Here is a 21939-nt window from a genome sequence, read left to right on the forward strand (position 1 = left end):
AGGGCCGCCTCTGCAGCCGCCAGCGCCCGCCGCCGCGCGCTGATTGGCTGGCGGGGCCGGCGGCGGCGCTGAGTGGCCGGGCGGATTCGCTGGGTCAGGGCTGCAGAGGCGCCTGGCGCACCCGCGGGAGCGGAGCCGCGGCGCGCTCGCCCCGGACGCCGGCAGCCCCTCCGCTCGCCCTGCTGAGCGAGCGGCCCGGGGCGCCGAGGGGTCCGCGCCGCGCCGCCCGGGGCGCTTCGCCCTGGCCGCCATGTGCTCCCAGCTCTGGTTCCTGACTGACCGGCGCATCCGCGAGGACTACCCGCAGGTGCAGATCCTGCGCGCCCTCCGGCAGCGCTGCTCCGAGCAGGACGTGCGCTTCCGGGCGGTGCTCATGGACCAGATCGCCGTCACCATCGTCGGCGGCCACCTTGGTGAGCGAGGCGGGCCCCGGGAGGGCAGGGAGGCGCGCCGGGGTCCCCGAGAGCCAGCGGGGTGGGAGCGCTCGTCGGGCCTCCCGCAGCCGAGTCTCCTTCGGGCCCGCACACCGGCCGCTCTCCCTCTGTGAGACTTCGTGGGGTTGGAGAAAGCCGCTAACCTTCATAGCTTCTTTAACCACCACCACCTGCCCCGAGGCCAAGATTCGAGAACGCGATTTAATTTACTTAGGGGACTTCGTTTTGTGAGAAACCCAAATTCACCTGAAGCCGCCCGGGTGTGCTAGGAAAATCAGGCAGTTAAGCCCCAAATTTGCAAATCCTGCTTGCATCAATACCTTCACAGTTTAGACTCTGAGATTTCTAAAAACCCACACCGGATTTACAAAATTACGATTAAGATGACTGTTTTAAAAAGTTTTTTAGGAGTGTGTAAGCATCAGTACTTTAAAAAACCAGATATGGGGGAAATCTGAGAAAGATTGGAGTCACTTCTGGAGTGTAAAGTGAGAGTGTAGACCTTTGATGGGTTTAACTCATCCTTCTTCCTAGCAGTGTTGAATTCTGATTCCAGAAGAGCCGGGATTTCAGGTACAGACCGTTCTGGCCTCACTGATCACTCCACTGCTGTGTTCAGGAGACTTTTATGGGTAAGACATGGTTGTCATCTGTGGGTCTGACCTCGAAAGGGTAATTATTTTTTCATATATCCTTAATACAAGGCATCTCTGATTTAGGAATCCCTGACGCAGAAAACTCCCCCTGGCTTGCTGTCTGAGTGTCTCTGGGGCTCCACTGAAGTCATCCAGCAATTTCAGGGAGTCCAAGACTCAAAAGGATTTGTGCCCAGTTCAGGGTGCATCTTGGGATACTGTTCGCATTATTTCAACCATTATTTCTGGTTAAATAAGCTTGTAATTTGTTACTTTGCTTTGGCAGGGAAAGGAATTCCAAATTCGGAAAGACTACTTACAAGTGAGATTTTGAATATGACCTGTTTCTGAGTGGAATGTATCTGTTATAGGTTTTTCATCCGTAAGTTTATCTAATCCCTTATACTTAATATCAGATTGTATATCCTGTTGGAGAAATATACCATAAATATTAGGTACCTTACATTTAATCTACAACCCATGTCTTTCAGATTTGCTAAAAAAAACTCTCACAGTTAATGTAGAACTAGATTTCTAAACAGGGAATCTGCAGATGTGGATTCTTATTACAGCTTTGCAGTTAACAAGTATTTTGGCTTTGCTCTGGGCGAGCCAGTTTATGTCTTTGAATCTCAGGATTATCATTTATGGAAACTAAGGGTTAAGGTTAAGGTTCCTCTAGCTTTAAATTTATGTGCTTCAGTACATATTTAAATTTTATAATCTGTTGTATTTTACCGACCTAGATTAAGTAACATGTACATCTTTCTATCCAGGATGAGCTTTTAGCTTATTTATTTTACACCTTGTAAAGATGTCTTTTTTGAGATACAGTAACCAAATTTCACATCATGTTCCTGTAGTAGAACCATCACAAATTCTGTAAGAGTAAGAAAATGCTCTGTATCTAAAACCCCATTTTAAAGAATCAGCCCTAGAAAAAGATAAAATTAAATGCTAGTGCCATAGGAAACATTCAGACCCTTTTGTTTAATGTCTTAAATATTAATGGAATTCATATGTGAAAATACCTTAATCTATCTACAAACCAGGAGTTTGTTCTTTTTAACTACATGAAAATCTACACAGCTATTTGCCTGGTAGATGGAGAAATTGAAGACAGGTATTTTTTTTGATGCAGTTTTAATTTTTGTTAATTCTGAGGTGGCTCACACAAATCACAGCACATAGAACAAAACTAATAGATCACCAATTCTGCTGTCCAAAGCTGTCAAAAGATTTGTTATGGAAGCAAAGTAATTAAAGCACAAGTGAATCCCATGAGAATTACCTTGTTGGCTTTGTTCAGTGCTATAATAGTGGCTAGAATAGTGCCTTGCACATAGTAGGCTCTCAATACATATATTTTAATGAATCAGGATATGATCTATCTTTCCCAGTTTCTTCTGTAGTCAAACTATAGAAAACCCTTGACAATTTGCTGAGCCAACTATTTCTCTGAAAAAAAAATCTCAGAATTCACTTGCTTTGAAATACAGAAATATGTAGTTATGATACTGATATTATTTACCATTTGAGAATTACAGAATGAGAACTGGGAAGGATTTTCAGATCATCCATTCTAATTCCTTTATTTTACAAAGCAGAACCTGAAGCTCAAAGAGGTGAAGTGACTTCCTCAATGCCATCCAGGTAGTTAGCGGCAAACCTAAAGTTAAAAAACCTGATTGCCTAATTTCTAGCCCAGTCATATGGAATAAGCTTCCTTTAGGACATCTGTAGCCTACAGTACCTTTCTCAGTAGATGTGGAATTGAACTGAATTGAATTAAATTGAGGCTAGACAGTGACTTTGTAATGTAATTTTATAGTTTAGGAAATTTAGGTATCACCTTTACAAAGCCTTTGTGCCTTCACTCCTTTCTATTGCTTCTTTATGTTAGTGTAGAAATATGATGATGGAGTTGATTGGGGAAGGTAGGTATGGGCAGTGCCTCCACCAATTGCTTAAATTCATTCCTGAGTTTTTCTCTCTGGAGGCTAGTGGGAGCCCAAATCCAGGGCTTAGAGTTTCAGTTTCATCTGGAAATAGGATTCAGACAAGAGATGATAAGTTTGGAATTTAAAGATTGCAGGTACTGTATTTTAAACAAGATTATTCATGTAAATGGAAAATGGTATACAAATGCAAGGTTTCATGATTATTATTTTTAATCTAGTAATCTGAGTGGGGAAACAGTGGGGAGAGGAAAATGATCTTTAGGTGACTGAAGCAATCCTGTAGAAAACAGCCTCCCTTCACTTTCTGCTGCGTGTAACATTATGTGAAAATCATATCCACCTCTGTTTCCTTTTTAGACATTGCAAGTTCTTTATTCAACAAATACGTACTAAATATTCTCAACCCTAGGGATAAAGTGATGGATGTGACACCAGAATGTACATAATAATAAGGGTCATAGCAATATGTGTATATTTGTGGTGCTTACTCTGTGCTGGGCATAGATTTAGCTTCTTTTTACCTATTAGCTCTTAAATGCCAATAAGGATATATGAGAATATAGCACTGGCTGGGAGTTAGGACCAATACTCAATAATTCTGGTCTAAACACGTCTCCTCTCTTCCACTCTATCCCTTACATCAGTTTACACTGATTTCACTATGCCCCTCTGTGACTCCAGACCTTGCACTAAAATTCCCTTTGCCTTGGATACCCACTGTTCCCTCCCACATGGTTAACCTCTATTCATCCTTCAAATTCAGCACAGGTCACTCATCTCTATGAAGACTTTCTTGAGCTCCTTACTCAGTCCCCAAGTAGTCCCTCTCTTTCATCTGCTTCCAGATAGCTTTGTACATACCTTTTAAAATAGCACTCATCATATTTTGTTATAATTTGTCTATTTATACAGTTTATATCCCTCCTCCCCCTGAAGAACTGGGATTCCTCAAATGTATGCTTAATAACTAGTACACAGTAGGCATTCAGTTAATGTTTGTTGGATGACTAAATGAAGTTTCTTAAAAGCTAATTTGAAGTATGTGAGACTTTTACTGCAGTGAGCTAAGGAGCTTCTGTGTCAGGGAGATCATGAGGAGATGTGTAAATGAGGACAGATTCGCTAAGGAGAATTAAGTTCTTTGCCCACCCACAGGTCTGTTTGATTAATTGGCTCAAGAAACAAGTATAGTCACGAACTCAGGGACAGATACCCACCAAAACATATAAAATGAGTCTGACCTGGAAATGAGGTTGTGTTAGTGTTTGTCTCTTAGGAGCAGGATGATTCAGCATTCCTTCCCTTACATTCAGAGCTAAAACATTGGTGGCTAAATTGAAAATTCTGGGTCAGGTTCTTTAAATCAAGGTGTTCTGGGATCCTTTTACTTGGTTCTTTGTATTAATCTGGTGAGTCAGATTTAAAAGGGTTGGAAAGGGGTGGATTCTGACTAGATTGATATAAGGAAATGGTCTTACTTCAGACCACTAAAAGGCAGCAGAAGGCTCACAAAGAATAAATAGACTCCCATCACTATGCAAGAAGACACTGGCAGGAAAGAGTGCCATGCTAACTTTTGTGCAGAAAGCTTGATCTTTAACTTCAGTTCCCACTAAAGGCTTGTGCCTAACATCTTATAATCCAAATGATACCACTGTGCAACACTTGTGGAAAGAAAGGTCAGGGAATGAATGGAAGCACATACCATGTATTTCCAAATGGACGTGAGTGCTGCATGAATCTGCTTTACCCTTTGGGTCCACATTTATATCTGTAGGCTGACCTCAAGGGCTGAGAGCGGGATGGATGTTTATGTTTCTAAAAGGAGTTTTTAGGGACACCCCATGAACTATGTTAGGAAGAGTTTTAGAACCAGTAGAAGGGATCCTTCATGGATCTCAAAGCTTTACTCCTAGATTTTCTTTTTTTTTTCCTTTTAAGATGGAGTCTTACTCTGTCACCCAGGCTGGAGTAAAGTGGCACAATCTCAGCTTACTGCAACATCTGCCTCCTGGGTTTATGCGATTCTCCTGCCTCAGCCTCCCGGGTAGGTGGGTAACTGGCATGTGTCACCACACCTGGCTAATTTTTTGTATTTTTAGTAGAGATGGAATTTCACCATGTTGGCTGGGCTGGTCTCGAACTCCTGACCTCAGGTGATCTGCCCACCTCGGCCTTCCAAAGTGCTGGGGTTATAGGCCTGAGCCACCACGCCGGCCCCTACATAGTCCTAGATTTCTGAACCACCTGTTGCTGCTACCAGAACACTTCCACCAAATTTGTTGGGCCTGCTTGGTGGAAGGGGGTATAGCCATCACTCAGAGATGTTTGTATCATCTCTACCCATCTACACCTCCTTGCCACTTCCCTCACTAGTAGGGAGGAAATAAGTTGACATAAAGGAAGTTTCTGGATGGAGTAATCATAGTGCCTTGGGAGGCTCTTATTGCTTAGGCTGGAATGCAACGGCGCGATCCCGGCTCACCACAACCTCCGCCTCCTGGATTAGATGGAGTGAGTTTCACCTCACTCCAGCCACTTCCCTGGACACTTTACCCATTGTCCTGAGAAAGTTATAATTGTTTTTGGATTATAATTGGGTTTATATTGTTTTAACACAAACCTACAACATGTTCTGGAAAACTTTTTATAGAGACCCCATCTCTATAAAAATAAAAAATTGGCTGAGTGCAGTGCCTCACGCCTGTAATCCCAGCATTTTGGGAGACCAAGGCAGGTGGATCATGAGGTCAGGAGTTCAAGACCAGCCTGGCCAACATGGTGAAACCCCATCTCTACTAAAAAAAAAACAAATAAAAAAAATTAGCCAGGTGTGGTGGCGGGTGCCTGTAACCCCAGCTACTCGGGAGGCTGAAGCAGAGAATTGCTTGAACCCAGGAGGTGGAGGTTGCAGTGAACTGAGATCATGCTACTGCACTCCAGCCTGGGCGACAGTGAGATTCTGTCTCAAAAAATAAATACAATTTTTAAAAAATAAAAAATTAGGCTGGGCCTGGTGGCTCACACCTATAATCCCAGCACTTTGAGAGGCTGAGGCAGGCAGATCACTTGACGTCAGGAGTTTGAGATCAGCCTGGCCAACGTGGTGAAACCCTGTCTCTATTTTTAAAAATACAACTATTAGCCAGGTGTGGTGGTGTGCGCCAGTAATCCTAGCTACTTGGGAGGCTGAGGCAGGAGAGTCACTTGAACCTGGGAGGCAGAGGTTGCAGTGAGCCAAGATTGTGCCACTGCCCTCCAGTCTGGGTGACAGAGTGAGATTCCATCTCAAAAAAAAAAAAAAAAAAGCCAGGCATGGAGGAATGCACCTGTAGTCCCAGCTACTTGGGAGGCTGAGGCAGGAGGATCCCATGATAGTGCCACTGCTCTCCAGCCTGGACAACAGAGCAAGACTCCGTTTTAAAAAAATGTAACTCCAGATTCTACTATGAGAAAGTGATAAATATAGATTACTTTGTGTTGAGGAACTAACAGGAATACTGATTTTTCATCCCTGTAACTCTGTTATTAATACTTTAGTATATTTTATGTGTCTTAATCTTTGCAACAGTCCTATACATTCATTCATTTATTTCATTTAGCAAATATTTATTGAGTGTCCACTCTGCCAGGCATTGTGCTAGGCAGTAGAGATAACATGGAGAGTAGGAACAGAGGCAGCCTTCATCCTCATTGTTATGATTTCATTCATCTTTTTTAATCCTGTCAGCAGATACCTGTTGATGGCCTTCTGTGTATAAGGTACTGTTCTAGGCACCAGAATAAAGTAGGCAGAAATCTGTGCCTCTCCAGTAGATTACATTCTAGATGGGGAAAATAGAATGTAAATAAGGTAAATAAAAAGTATAGTATATTGGTGAAAAGAGCTAAGGAGAAAAAAAGCAAAGAAAAGAGAACATTTCTGAAGGTAAAAGAGGGGATTGCAATTTTAGACAGGGTGGTTGGGGTGGTCCTCACCCAGAAGATGAATCCAAGTAAAGACCTGAAGGAGGTGAGGAGGCAAGCCTTTTAGGTATCTGAAAGTAGCGTCGTTTAGGCAACAGAGAATACTGAGGAGGCAAGCCTTTTATATATCTGAAAGTAGTTTAGGCAACAGGGAATACCGAGGAGGCCAGTGTGGCAGAGCAGTGAGCCAAGGGGTGAGTATTAGGAGAGGAGGTCAGAGATGCGAGTGGGGAGGAAGCAGATACGTAGGGCCTGGTGGGTCACTGAGGGACTTTCACTTTCACTCTGGATGAGCTAGGAATCCACTGAAGCCTTTTTTTTTTTTTTTTTTTTTTTTGAGGTGAGTCTCGCACTGTTGCCTAGGCTGGAGTGCACTGGTGTGATCTCGCTCACTGCAAACTCCTCCTCCTGGGTTCAAGCGATTCTCCTGCCTCAGCCTCCCTAGTAGCTGGGATTACAGGTACATGCCACCACACCCAGCTAATTTTTGTATTTTTAGTAGAGACAAGGTTTTGCCATGTTGTCCATGCTGGCCTCTAACTGCTGGCCTCAAGTGATTCACCCATCTTGCCCTCCCAAAGTGCTGGGATTACAGGCATGAGCCACTGTGTCTGGCCCACTGAAAGCTTTTGAGCAGAAGAATGATGTGATCTACCTAATGGGTCATGGAGTCATTCTGGCTACCATGTTGAGAACAGACTGGTGGGACCAAAGGCAGAAATAAGGAGCTTGCTTTGAAGGTTATTGCTACAATCTCGGGTGAGAAGAGATTGTTGGGCTAGAATGATTTCGGGGGAGAAGGTGAAAAGTGACTGGGTTTGGGCATATTTTGAAGACAAAGTGGTCAGGATTTGACTACTGGATCAGATGTTGGGTGTGCAGGAAAGGCTAGTCAAGGAGGATTCCAAAGTTTTTGGTCTGAGCAGCTGGAAGAATAACATATGCCATTTGCTCATATGGGAAGGAAGACAGGGATAAGTTTGAGCAGGTGATGAATATCAGAACTCAGTGTAGTTGCCCATTAAACATCTAAGGGGTATGTCTGGTAGCAGTTTATGGTAGAGATTGGGATTCAGGAGAAAGGCTTGGCCTGGAGCTATCAAAGTAGGAGCACCTTTACATATCTATCCAAGGAGTGACTATAGATTAAGAAGGGTTCAGAGACTGAACTCCACTGCTTAGTGGGCAGAGTGCGTATGAGAAAATAGCAAAGAATCCTAAGTGAAAAAAATGAAATTCTGGAGTGTGAGTGTCCTTTAAGTAAAGTGGAGAAAGTCATTCAAGAAGGAAGATGTGATCAGATCATGTCAAATGTTGCTGGTAGGCCAGGCACAGTGACTGTCACTTGTAATCCTAGCACTTTGGGAGGCCAAGATGGGTGGATCACTTGAGGTCAGGAGTTCGAGACCAGCCTGGCCTATATGGTAAAATCCTGTCTCTACTAAAAATTAAAAAAATTAGCCAAGCTTGGTGGTATGCACCTGTAATCCTAGCTATTCTGGAGGCTGAGGTGGGAGAATCTTTAGAACCTGGGAGGTGGAGGTTGCAGTGAACACAGATCACGCCACTGCACTCACACCTGGGTGACAGAGCGATACTCCATCTCAAAAAATAAAATGTTTCTGGTAGATCAAGTCAGACGAGGAATGATAATTGATTTAGCAATGTGCACATAACATGAGCAACCCTAATAAGAGCAGTTTCAGGGAAGTGGTAGAAAAGAGTGAATATACACAGTCTAGGAGTTTTGTTATAAAGGGAAGGTGAAAAACAGGTTGATAGCCCAAAGGGGAGACGAGATTGAGATGCTTTTTTTTTTTTTTTTTTTGAGATGGAGTCTCTCTCAGTCATCCAGGCTGGAGTGCAGTGGTGCGATTTTGGCTCACTGCAACCTCTGTCTCCCAGGTTCAAGGGATTCTCCTGCCTCACCCTCCTGAGTAGCTGGGACTACAGTCACATGCCACCACACTCAGCTAATTTCTGTATTTCTAGTAGAGATGGAGTTTTACCATGCTAGCCAGCTGGTCTCGAACTCCTGAACTCAAGTGATTTGCCCGCCCTCAGCCTCCCAAAGTGCTGAGATTACAGGCATGAATCACCTCACTCAACTGAGAGGCTTTTCATAAAGAAGGGATAAATAATGGTATGTTTGTTTGCTGTTGTGAATGATCCAATAGAGCAGGAGAAATTGGTGATGTAGGAGAGACAGACAAATGCCAGGAGCAGTGCTTTGAGCAACTGAGAAGGGCTGGGATCTCCTGCATATCTGGAGGGGTTGGTCTAAGCTAGGAGTAAGGACAGTTCAGCCATTGTAAGAACAGAGAAGGTAGCCTATATGTCACAGGTGCAGGTAGGTGGGTAGATGCGATAGTGGGAACTTATAGAGAAAGTCTTTTCTGATTGGTTCAATTTTTCACATTGAGATAGAAAGAATGAGAAGATGGAATGAAGTAATGAAGGTAGAAGAAAGTGTGAAATAGGGCTGAGGTTGAGTGAAGGGATTAGGGAAATATAACGATTGTCAGACAACATTAAGGGTGCCCTTGAGACAAGTCAGCAGGTTCGTGTATTTTCTCTAGGTGTGTTTCATTGCAAAGGAGGGCACACGAAGTAAAGGGCTGGATTAGTCTGACCAGAGTTGTGGTTTAACTAAACAATAAGTGGTGCAAGGATTTGAGGATATATGTAGGAAGTGATCATGGTACGACAGTGGAGTTTGAATAGGATAAGAAGGGAAGTTGAGGATATGAAGGGAGGGACAGTGAAAAGATGGGGGTACCCATGGATGGTAGCTGGACGTGGAGTACTAGAGGAAGCAAGCTGGAAAGATAGGAGGAATGGTTGGAGATTAGAATTAGGGTGTTTGCACAAAGTCTAGAATGTAACCAGGAGTGGTAGCTGAGGTGGGATAGTGGACAAGATCCTTGGAGAAAAAGAGGTCAAGACATTGAGAATCCTTGGCATTGAAAGGATTCTTCATAGGGACATGGAAATCACCAATATTTATGACCGTGTAGGAGTAAGTCAGGAGCTAAAACTTCAAGGACAGAGGGCGTGACCTGGGGTCTATAGACGACCTGCACAAGGGAGATGTGTTGTGTGGCCTGATGAGATTCAGGCCAGATATTTTAGGGAGGAGAGAAGGCAGAATGGTCTGGGAACTGCAGTGAGGAGCAAGGAGGACATCTAGGCCCAGTAATCGGAGGTGAGAGGGGCAGAAGACAGCCACAACTTAGTTGGGAAGGCAGTGTCATTGGCGAGAGACAGCATGCAGCTAGACTCAGAGAAAGAAGGAAGGTGAAAGGAAGGCATGTCGAAAAGGTTGAGGATAAGGGAATTTTCTGCCCATTGAGTTTCAGTGGGCAGAGTGGATATGGGAAGAGGTGGAGGGTGGAATTAGAAAAGGCAGTGTCAGAGCCATATGGGGTCTAGAGTCCAGGAAAGTGATGTGGCGTCGGAGACTGAGACTTGGGTGACTGATATGAACAGAGGGGAAGGACTTGCTGAGCTTTGTCTTCGTGACTGAAGAAAGATCATGTTGTGAGGTGGTGAGGGAGATGAGGAAGGAAGGTTTGCCAAGTTCTGGGGCCCTTCCATTTTACAGAAGAGGAAACAGACCCAAAGAGATTTTTGTGTCTTACCAAGCTAAATGATAGCAGCGAAATAAATCAGATCTCTGATTTGAAGGCCAATACTGCATCCACTTTGCCAAATTACCTTTCATCTCGGGTTGTTTCAACTTCTTGAAGGGCCTTTCCACAGACTTACTTTAGCCCTGAGATATTCCTGGACTCAGTGCCGATAAGATGCGATGTCTTACTATTGATTTGTTTGAGAGGTAGATATTATGAATTTATTAGTTTTATACATTTCTTTAGAGCTTAGGGGCACTAGGAGTCAACGTTTCCTTTCTGAAAGTTTCCTTAATTTTTCTGTCTCCCCAGGCAGAGATAATCATCCTAACTGCTCACTCCCTCTCCCTGCACCCTGATGTAGGTCTGTTGGAGCACTTAGCACATTGTATTACAGTCTCCTCTCCCTCCCCCTACTCAACAAGACCCAGGTGCTCTACACACAACATTAATAGCATGAATAGCAACTGTGTGTGGCCTGTCTTCTTAAATTCCAGGGATATTGTTTGTTTTACTCATACCTCTCAACTCCCATGCCCAGCCCTTAAGAAGACAGTGCCTGTTCCTTCCCTGTCAGTCTCTTGGCTTTTACCATTTGATCACACTGGGGCCCGGCTTCTGACTACCAGCACCTGCATCTGTCAGAGGGCTTTGTCTGGTACAGAATCCCATGTTGCCCACACATGTATGGCAAGCCAGAAGGGTCAGGAAATTAACACCATGCCCCTGGAGCAGGCTTAACCAAAAACTGGGTTGATGTATAAACACTTGAAATTGGCCAGGCACGGTGGCTTACGCCCTGATAGGTAGACATTATGAGTTTATTAAATTTCGGCACTTTGGGAGGCTGAGGCAGGCAAATCATCTGAGCTCAGGAGTTTGACACCAGCCTTGACAATATGGTGAAAACCTCTCTCTACAAAAATTAGCCAGGTGTAGTCGCTCGTGCCTGTAATCCCAGCTACTCAGGAAGCTGAGGCAGGAGGATCACTTGAGCCCGGGAGGCAGAGGTTGCAATGAGCCGAGATCATGCCATTGCACTCCAGCCTGGGAGACAGAGTGGGACCCTGTCTCAAAACAAAAACAAAAACTTGAAGTCCTCAACTCCCTGGCCGCTCAGGTGGAATAACTGAAGTACTTGTACTGAGTAAGCCATTTCCTAGAGTTCCTCAGCAGGATTCAGCTCTGGTTGCTGGGAGGTGGTAACTCACTTGATAATGCACGTTTTGTTTGCCTCATTCCCTACTCTATGCCCCTCCCAGCGTTTCCTGAAATTACTATCCAAATAGAATACTTTCACTTAAATTCTTGTCTCAGAGTGAGCTTCTAGGGAAACCAAACTAACACTGGGCTTGGCCCAAAGTAGATACTAAATAAATATTCACTGAATGAATATGTGGAACAGTAAATGTGTTTTATGAGTGAAAAAAAAAATGAATATTTAAGTTGTGTCTCTATCTTTCTCTGTGAGGAGACTATAATCTCCTGGTAGGCAGAGACCGCCTAGTTCAACTTTGCATTCCTGCTTAATAGTATGTCTGACTCATACCAAACAGTTCAATAAAGGTTGAATTGAATTAAGTAACCTCAAAATCACAGTTGGTGGAAAGAGAAAATGGCCACATAAATGTCTGTGGGTTTTAATGAGGTGGAGGTGAGATTTCTTTGAGCATTGTCACAAAGAACTTAAGGGAAGGAGGAGGGGTACGTCATCTACTTGTTAAGAATAAAAACTATTTTATGAGAAAATGCTGTGGGTGGAATAGAAAGAAAAGGTGGAAACTGATGGAGGTGCACCAAGTCATGTTTGGATGACACATCTTCCTCATGACACAAGATACTCTGAAGTGCTAAGTGGATTATCCACTTTATTTATATAGTTGATTCCTTTCTGGTGACTTTCAGAGTTTCACTGCTAGCCACTGTTACATGATCCTGCTCAAATAAAATGGTTCTAAAAGCTACCATAAGTGAGGTCCTTGTTTGCTTCCATGCTATCCTGCTATTGTCTTATTTTTTCTTCTTGCTTTGTACATGAAGGTTTTTTTCTAGCATACCAGGCACCCGTTTAGTGTTAAAGCTTTCTTGCATGATTCCAAGGATGCACATGTGTGCACATACAGGAGTGACATGTGTGCACATGTTGGAGGGTGATGACTCATGTATTGGCTTTGTGTAAATGCAAAGACATTTATAGTCAAATCTATTCCAAGGATATGTCTTATAAGACAACTTTAATTTAAACGAGATAATATGCGAAAGTTCTTAGCAAATAACCTAAAACACAACAAATGCTCAGTTAAAATGATGTCCGAATTTAAATCTGAACTGCAGCACCTTTTATTACCCATGCCTCTACTTCCCTCTATTGGTGTGATGACTGAGAATGGTTAAGTTTTAGAACTCTGCTTTCCAGTAAAGATGTGGTCGTTTCTGAAGCTGTTTCTCTTTATTACAAAGTCATTTCTTCACTATTGCACATACAAATGCAGAAGTCTAGTTATGTAGTTTTTTTTTTTTTTTTTGAGACAGAGTTTTGCTCTTGTCACCCAGGCTGAAGTGCAATGATGTGATCTCGGCTTACTGCAACCTCCACCTCCCGGGTTCAAGCAATTCTCCTTGCCTCAGCCTCCCGAGTAGCTGGGATTACAGGTGGGCGCACCACCACAGCTGGCTAATTTTTATATTTTTAGTAGAGACAGGATTTCACCATGTTGGCCAGGCTGGTCTCAACTCCTGACTTTAGGTGATCCATCCGCCTTGGCCTCCCAAGGTGCTGGGATTATAGGTGACAGCCACCTCACCTGGCCTAGTTGTGTAGAATTTAACCCATTATATGGGTTAGAAAAAACAGACTGTGTTCTTTGGGAAAAGTTACCTCGGTTTTCTCTGTTTTTAATACATTAAAATATTTCCAAATATACATAGAGAATTTAAAAAGAAATCAGAACACAGTTACCCACAAAAGTAGATTATTCTTTTTAGAATATAGAGAAAATATTGTTTTGGTTTCAAAAAGTTGGTTTTGACTGGGTTGGCAGTTGGTCACTGTCCTAACTTGTTTGAGGTCCGATGACCTGTTTGGGGATAGAGTGGTCATTTTAGTTTTTTTTTTTTTTTTAAGTGGTTTGAGGCTAAACATAATAAATCTTAAGTCCAACCCATGAGTGTGGGAGACCCTAAAATAGTCCAGAAATAACTCAGCTGCCTCTCACTCTCCCCAAGTTAAGGTGATCCCCAAGAGCACTAGGGTACTCAATCACGTGAAATCTCTTCTTGGAGGGCATGAGCCTCTCATTGTTGAGGGTCTGTTGACTGGCAGCCAAGCAGAACCCTGTTCTTCCTGATATCCTGCATCAGCTCTTAATTCCCTTGACTTGAGGTCTGTAGATTGCAGTGGAAATGTTAAGGATCCTGGGAAAGGTGATACATTAAGCTCCTCCCATATTAAGTTTTATTAGGTCCTTTCCTGAGAGGAGATGCTAATGATGACAGGGAGCGGAGATTACTTAAGTGGTTAAAGGTCTCAAAATTTACAGACAGATTTGACAAGGGCCAGACTTAAACCCAAGTTGTTCTTGGCGATGGCTGTGCAGAAATGTTGCTCCCACTGAAGCCACTATGAGCAACTGCTTCTCGTCTACTACTTCTAGAAAAATGATGGCAGCGGCAATGGGAAGGAGCAGGGTGCAAGTGAAGTTGCCCATGGCAAGAATGTCAGAGCTAGAGCCAGGTGCAGTGGCTCACACCTGTAATCCCAGCACTTTGGGAGGCGGGCGAATCACCTGAGGTCAGAAGTTTGAGACCAGCCTGGCCAACATCTTTAGTAGAGGTGAAACCCCATCTCTACTAAAAATACAAAAAATACAAAAAATAAAAATAACTAGCCAGGAGTGGTGGCAGGCGCCTGTAATCCCAGCTACTTGGGAAGCTAAGGTAGGAAAATCACTTGAACCCGAGAGGCGAAGGTTGCAGTAAGCTGAGAATGCACCATTGCACTCCAGCCTGAGTGATGAGTGAAACTCTGTCTCAAAAAAAAAAAAAAAAAAAGTCAGAGCTATGTCAATGGGCAGAGATTGTAATTAGTTTTGCATCTGCATCCCTAAACCTGTCATGTCCCCCTCTGCACAGGGCTGGACAGCCAGCATGCACCTGACCTGTCTAACTGCTTAGTAGAGCCTTTTGGGCTACACTTTAACCCATTCCATTCTTCATTTATTAAAGGCTTCAATTGGAATGAGCCAGGCCCAAAGATTTACCTTTGGAGGAGAGAGATGAAGTCCTGGTAAGACTTCCTAGGTCTATGTGAATCTGCTCGTTGAGGCTGAGTTGTCTCTGTCCACTTGTGGTTGGTATTTCCAGAAATGATTGAATTCTTTTCTTCCCATTTAGAAGTTTAACTGTTTGTCTGTGGTCTCATGTTGGGATTTGAAAGCCAGACGTTTTTGCTGCTGCTCGTTTCTCTAGGTCACATTTCTGTTGTAAAGCCATTTTTCTTGTGAGGTGGTAAAAAATCTCCATAAACTGTCTTACTTTGCTTAGTAGAATGTCTGTATGGTAGTAATGGCAGTGCCTTACATATGTAGAGCATTTTATAGTTTTCAAAGCATTTCCACGTATATTATCTCACTGTGTAATGTTGTCCTGGGTGTTCTATCTTAAGCAACTTGAATATTTTTCTTTTTTCTCCAACCACTCTTGAGGCTACTACACATGGCTGGTTTACTTTTACCTTTCATATTATTTCCCCCACGGGTTATAAGTGGCAAAGGAATTTTTCAAAGAACAGTAAAAGTATCTATAAGTGATACTGTTTTTCTGATGGCAAAGTGAAGATAACCTGGATGCTCTTTATAAATCGTCCCTGAGAATTAGTTCCAGTTCCTTGGATTCACACGATCAGTGGAAGTACCAAAAACAGTTTATTGTAATGATTGTACCTACCCCTCCCCTTTTAAATCAGTAAAATATCTCCTAGATTGGGGGAAACTGTGCAACTCAGAGCCATATAGTAGTTTTGTGGGTGTTCTGTTTTTCATCTTTGTGCCCAGAGTTTTTGTATTGGTATTATTCATCACCTGGTGAAATTGTAACTTCATTAGCACCCTTTTTCTGCCTAGAATTATGTGGTTATGCAGTATATTACTTGTGACATAGAAGGTGCTTTAGGTTAAAGCCTATAAGGTGGCTCTGTAAATTGTGTTTTAAATGTTTTTTTTGCCTGGACATAATGGCTTATGCCTATAAACCCAGCACTTTGGGAGGCCAAGGCGGGAGGATCACTTGAGACCAGGAGTTCGAGACCAGCCTGGGCAACATAGCAAGACCGCATCTCCACAAATTTTTTTTTTTTAATTGGCCAGGCGTGGTGGTGTACACTTGTAGTCCCAGCTACTTGGAAGGCTGAGGTGGGAGGATCACTTGAGCCTAGGAGTTAGAGGTTATGGTGAGCCTAGATCACACCACTATACTCTAGCCTGGGTGATAGCAAAATCCTGTCTCTAAAAAATAAAATAATAAATTATTTAGAGCATTTTAGAGACCCCTTTAAGGTTCATTAGGGCAGACCAAGTAATTCCTTGAACTAACTTCTCATTGCTCTACTCATCCCATATCCTGTCTGAATCATTCCATCACCAGATTCTGGGTGCACCATAGAGACCTAGGTAATGACTTAGAGTAATACAAGCCACAGGATGTCAGGACTGGGAGGGACCAAGCAAGTTGCTGTGAACCCCTCTTAACCCTTGCATTCGCCCTTATACCATCCTTGAGTGATAAATGGCCCTTACCTCCTAAGGGAATGGAAAAGTATCCATTTTCTTGAGCCCAAATCTATCTCCCTGTAGCTTCTACTCAATTCAACAAACACTGAGTGCCTACCATGCAGCAGGCACTATTCTAGGCACTGAGGATACATCAGTGAACAGACAGACAAAATAAAGCTCTTATGGATATTTATCTCCTGGAGTTATAGAAGACAAGCCAAATAATTTTCCTGCACTGAAGCCCTTCAGAAACTTAAAGACTGTGCTCTCGTTCTTCTGAGTCTTCACGTCAAGCTAAGATTCCCATTTAACTCAGTGGAATACAGCATCATGTCCTCTCGCGAAGTGGATTAGTTATCTTTGGATGCATTCTAGTTTTTGATATTTAATTGAATTGACCTTTAGTAGATTGATTTTTCAGAAAGTTTTTTATAATAAAGGTAGTAAATACTTAGAGAAATTTTGGAAAATAAAGATAAGTATAAAATATAAGGAAGAAATTACCTGTAATTCCATTACCCACTGTTAAAATGTTGGTATATTTCCTTCTAGCTGCTCCCAACTTGTATCTGTTTAGATAGTTGAGATCATAATGCATTACTTATAATTTTGTATCCTGTTTTTTCACTTAACATTGACATTTATGGATTCATTATATTGATAAAATCATTGAAATGGTTGCATAGCTGGGCTCAGTGGCTCACGCCTGTAATCCTAACACTTTGGAAGGCCAAGGCAAGTGGACCGCTTGAGCTCAGGAGTGTGAGATCAGCCTGGGCAACATGACGAAACCCCATCTCTACAAAAACACACAAAAATTAGCCAGGCGTGGTGGTGCATGCCTGTAGTTCCAGCTACTCAGGAGTCAGAAGTAGGAGAGTTACTTGAGCCTAGGAAGCAGAGGTCGCTGTGAGCTAAGAGTATGCCACTGCACTGGCCTGGGTGACAGAGTAAGACCCTGTCCCCAAAAAATAAAAAAAGAAAAAAAAGAAAAAAGGCTGTATAATGTGCCAAGAGTGGTAGGGATTCCTGAAGTGGGCTAAACTGTTTCCTTTTCATTAAGCCTCCCAAGCCACTACACTTTGAGTCATACTTGTCCTATGGGAAGGAAGGTGAAGATATATCTCCAGTGGATTCTTTTAACATAGATTATTCAGGTTATGCTGCTTTCTTTCTGCTCATTCCTTTGTGTTTCCTCATGATCATGTTCTGCCCGTTTGTTTGGCATATAGGGTTGCCTGTAGGGTTTCCTTGTTACTTCAGGATGTCCAGGGGGCCATTTTGGAGGCCCTGTTCCTGCTAGGTTCAGTCTTGAAGAGTTTGTTGGAACCATTTCTTCTGGTGGACTGAATGATAGCAGGCACAGCACTCACTGCTGTCCTTGAATTGCAGGCCTCCAGCTAAACCAGAAGGCCCTCACCACCTTCCCAGATGTGGTACTTGTGCGGGTACCCACACCCTCAGTACAGTCAGACAGTGACATCACTGTCCTGCGACACCTGGAGAAGCTGGGCTGCCGGTTGGTCAATCGTCCACAGAGCATCTTAAATTGCATCAACAAATTCTGGACATTCCAAGAACTGGCTGGACATGGAGTCCCCATGCCAGACACCTTCTCCTATGGTGAGTCAGCTTGAAATACAGTTGGAACATATTTTCCCAAATCACGTGCATCTCTGTTTTCTTTCCCTAGAAACCTAGTATCTTTGTTGTTTTTAAATGTGAGCCTGTTGATTCAACATGTTGGCCTTTCTATCTGAAATCTTTATCCTGGCCTTTCTATCTGAAAATGCCTTGGCATCTTCCCCTCTGTAAGTCATTCCACACTGTGCACCAGGCACCATGCTGGGCACTGGGCTACAGCAGTAAGCAAGAGAGTCCTGCCCTCAAGGCATTGCCAGTTCATCAGAGGCAGAGGACAAGTTAACTGGCATTTTCAGAGCAGTGTAAAAAGTGCCATGATAAGGGCCAGTGCAGAGTGGTTCAGGAGTATATAGGAGAGCTCCCAAGGCAGTTCAGACATTGAGGAAGGCTTCCTAAAAGAGCTAACATAGAGCTAAGCTGAAGTTATCTAGCTAAGTGAAGGGAGATAGTGGGAGGGGGTTAATGTAAAGAGCAAGCAGAATGTAGAAAGACCCAGAGGGGAGAGACACCCTGACCTGTTGGTGGTATTCTGAGTAGTTTGTAGAATGTTAAGAGAGTTACAGTTGAAATATAAGGCTGGGAAGATAAGAGGGCACTATATACAGCATGTGAAGATTAGGGTTAATCCTGAGAGTTAACAGGAAGTTATGGGAGAGCTTTAATCAGGGAGGTGGCCTGATCAGAGTTATAGTTCAGAAGATCACTTTGGCTACACTGTGGAGAAGGAATGGGACAGGGGCAAAGCAGAGCCAGGACAAGTACTGGTAGGTCTTTAAAATAATCCCAGTGAGCAATGATGGTCTAAACTAACAGTGAGAATGAAGATGTGTGAACAGATTCAGGAATTGTGAAGGTTGTAGAATTAATAGGACATGATGATTGCTTTATATGAGAGTATGGAGAGGAATCAAGAGTGACTGGCTTCTGATTTGAGCAACCAGATGTGAAAGCAAACATTCACTAAGACTAGAAATGTGGGAGGAGAGAAGATGATTGATGGGTAGGGGGTGAAGGATTGTAGGGGAGAGATTATTTCAGTTTGAGACATGATCTGTTTGAGGTGTCTGTAGTGCGTGCAAGTAAAAATATTTAGTAGGCAGCAGATAAATCAAAGCTTCTGAAAGAAGCGCAGACTAGGGAAGTGTAGTTGGAAACCTTCATTATGTGAGGTGACGTCCCAGGAATGGATGAGAGTACTCGGGGAGATTGTGTAGGAAGGAAAGAAGGCTGATCTGTTCGCCTAAAATGGTTAAAATGGTAACTTTTATGTATATTTTAACAAAGTTTTTTTTAAAAGAGGGAATCCTTTAGGGCAGTGGCTTTTTGGCACCAGGGACCAGATTCACGGAAGACAGTTTTTCCACAGATCGGGGGTGGGGTGGGGAAGGATGGTTTCAGGATGAAACTGTTCCTCCTCAGGTCATCACACATTAGATTGTCATAAGGAGGGCGCAGTTCATAATAGGGTTTGAGCTCCTATGAGAATCTGATGCTGCCACTGATCTTACAGGAGGTGGTACTCAGGCAGTAATGCTTGCTCACCCACTGCTCACCTGATATGCTGCCCGGTTCTTAACAGACCATGGTCTGGTACTAGGGTTGGGGACTCCTGCTTTAGGGAATGGGTACAGGAAGAGGAATCTATAAAAGAAACTAATCATTTGAGCTCAGGAGTTCAAAGCTGCTTTGAAGTATGATAATGCCATTGCACTCAAGTCTGGGTGACAGAATGAGACTCCATGCCTTTAAAAAAAAAAGAAAGAAAGAAAAGAAAAGAAAAGGAAGGAAGGAGGGAGAGAGGGAGGGCAACTACTTGAGAGGTGAGAAGAGAAGGAAGAGAGGTCGCAGAAGCCAGTGGAGAGAGTATTCCAAGGATGGTATCATCAAAAGTGTTGCATGATTCCAAAAGGACAACATAATGTGTGTGTGTTGGGTTCAGCAACAGGGAGTTGAATGAATACAGTTTAGTGCTGGAGAGAGGGGTGAGGAAATAAATGGCAAGTGAGGAAATGGTCTATAACTCTCAGTGGCTTGATGTTAGGGATACAAAGTTATAGTTAAGGGATGATGCAGGTTCAAGGAACAGGGACTCTATTTGCTTAAGATGGAAGAGAACTGAGCATGTTTAAAATGCCTGTGAAATTAGGAATTGTGAGGTTGAATATATAGCAGAGAGGGTGCAGGATCCCTGCGGAGGTGAGAAGAGGGGTCTAAAGCACAGTGGGGCAGGGATGGATTAGGAGGACTTCTCTTACTGCATCGTAAAGAAGGGAAGAAAGGATGGCTAGAGAGAACGTAAGCTTGTCGGTGGGATAGTTGGAAGTTGGGAGTTCCCTTCTTACAGAACATCCTCTTCATGAAGATGCCCCTAATTACTTTCACTGCCACATTGTCCTTTTTTTTTTTTTTTAAATCATTAGCACTCTTGTGAACTAGACAGGTCTTGTTAGTGTTCTAGAGTATTTTGCTTTGCCTGTGATAGGCAGAATAATGCCACTCCCCCACCCTGAGATACCCATGTCCTAATCCCTGAAACCTGTGATTATATTAGGTTATGTGGCAAAAGGGAATTAAGGCAGCAGATGGAGTTGATCGCTAAGCAGATGACCTTAAGATAACGGAGATATTCTAAATTATTCAGGAGGGCCCAATGTTGTATGTGTCCTTAAAAGTGAAAGAGGAAGGCAGAAAAGAGAGTCAGAGGGAGATGTGACTGAGGGGGAAGATCAGAGTGATGACATTTGAGGACCCTACTTGCTATTGCTGGCTTTGGAGATGGAAGAGGGCCAGGAGCCAAGGAAAGTGGGGAGCCTCTAGAACCTAGAAAATGCAAGGAAATAGATTTTCCTCTAGAGCCTAACTTTTTTTTTTGAAACAGGGTTCTGCTCTGTTGTCCAGAGTGTACTGCAGTGGCACGATTGTGGCTCACTGCAGCCTCAACCTCCTGGGCTCAACTGATCCTCTCACCTTAGCCTCCCAAGTAGCTGGGACCACAGGTATGCACCACCACACCCAGCTAATTTTTGTATTTTTTTGTAGAGGTGGGGTTTCACTATGTTGCCCAGGCTGGTCTCAAACTCCTGAGCTCAGGCAATTCACCCACCTCGACCCCCGCAAAGTGCTGGGATTCCAGGCATGAGCCACCACACCCAGTCTTGGCTAACATTTTAATTTTAGCCTAGTGAGACCTGTGTTGGACTTCTAACTACAGAACTGTGTGACAATAGATTTGTGTTGTTTGAACCACCAAGTTGGTGTAATGTGTTACAGCAGCAAGAGAAAACTAGCACCCCAGTGTACCTACAAAACACATCTATCCAGCACATTTTTTTAGAACTAGAAAGTGAAAAAAAAGACCTCTAAGCAGGCCAAATATGTGTCATGAATTCCAACAAGCATTGAACCTCCCTCTTTCACTTAATGGGAAAGCCCACCGGACTCTCATCTGGAACCTAGTTTCCCCTGTGCTGGAAAAATCATCTCACAAGTTGCTTTGTCCTTTCTAACCCCACAGCAAAGAGAAGCAGGAAAAGAGGCTTTTTTCTGCTCTATAGTGACAGCAGTGAGACATATTAGTTGACATCTGACAGCAAGGAATGTGACAAACCATTAAAGAAACCAGGTTCCCAAACTAGAAAGTGCACTAGTTTGGTACCATTAAATGGAGGGCAGAGGTAGTCCCTCAGGGCATTATAGTGCAGCCAATAATGTTCATGACATTGACCCTAAGTTATCAAGAAAAGATTATATTTGATATAGTATATATAAGAACTCAGTTCATAAAACAATTTAGAACTATTTTCATGGACATCATTATTCACATTTTTTAAAATAAGGCTTATAGGAGTATGGTAGAGCCAGTTCAGGCTTCAGAGTCATACCTTAATTTTGAGTGAGAC

General features: G+C 43.2%; 1 protein-coding gene across 1 annotated transcript in view; it reads left to right on the plus strand.

Moving 5' to 3' along the window:
* Nucleotides 1-250: 250 nt before the first annotated feature.
* Nucleotides 251-21939, plus strand: part of RIMKLA (ribosomal modification protein rimK like family member A) — a 36556-nt gene continuing 14867 nt past the window's right edge. The window contains exons 1-2 of the mRNA XM_012434880.3: nucleotides 251-413; nucleotides 17789-18019. Of these exons, the coding sequence (XP_012290303.1) occupies nucleotides 251-413; nucleotides 17789-18019 (394 nt within the window). The remainder of the gene's footprint in view (nucleotides 414-17788; nucleotides 18020-21939) is intronic.

The sequence above is a fragment of the Aotus nancymaae genome, unplaced genomic scaffold (genome assembly GCF_030222135.1).
Source record: "Aotus nancymaae isolate 86718 unplaced genomic scaffold, 86718_ANA_hifiasm-v0.15.2.pri h1tg000007l, whole genome shotgun sequence".
Classification (NCBI taxonomy): domain Eukaryota; kingdom Metazoa; phylum Chordata; class Mammalia; order Primates; family Aotidae; genus Aotus; species Aotus nancymaae.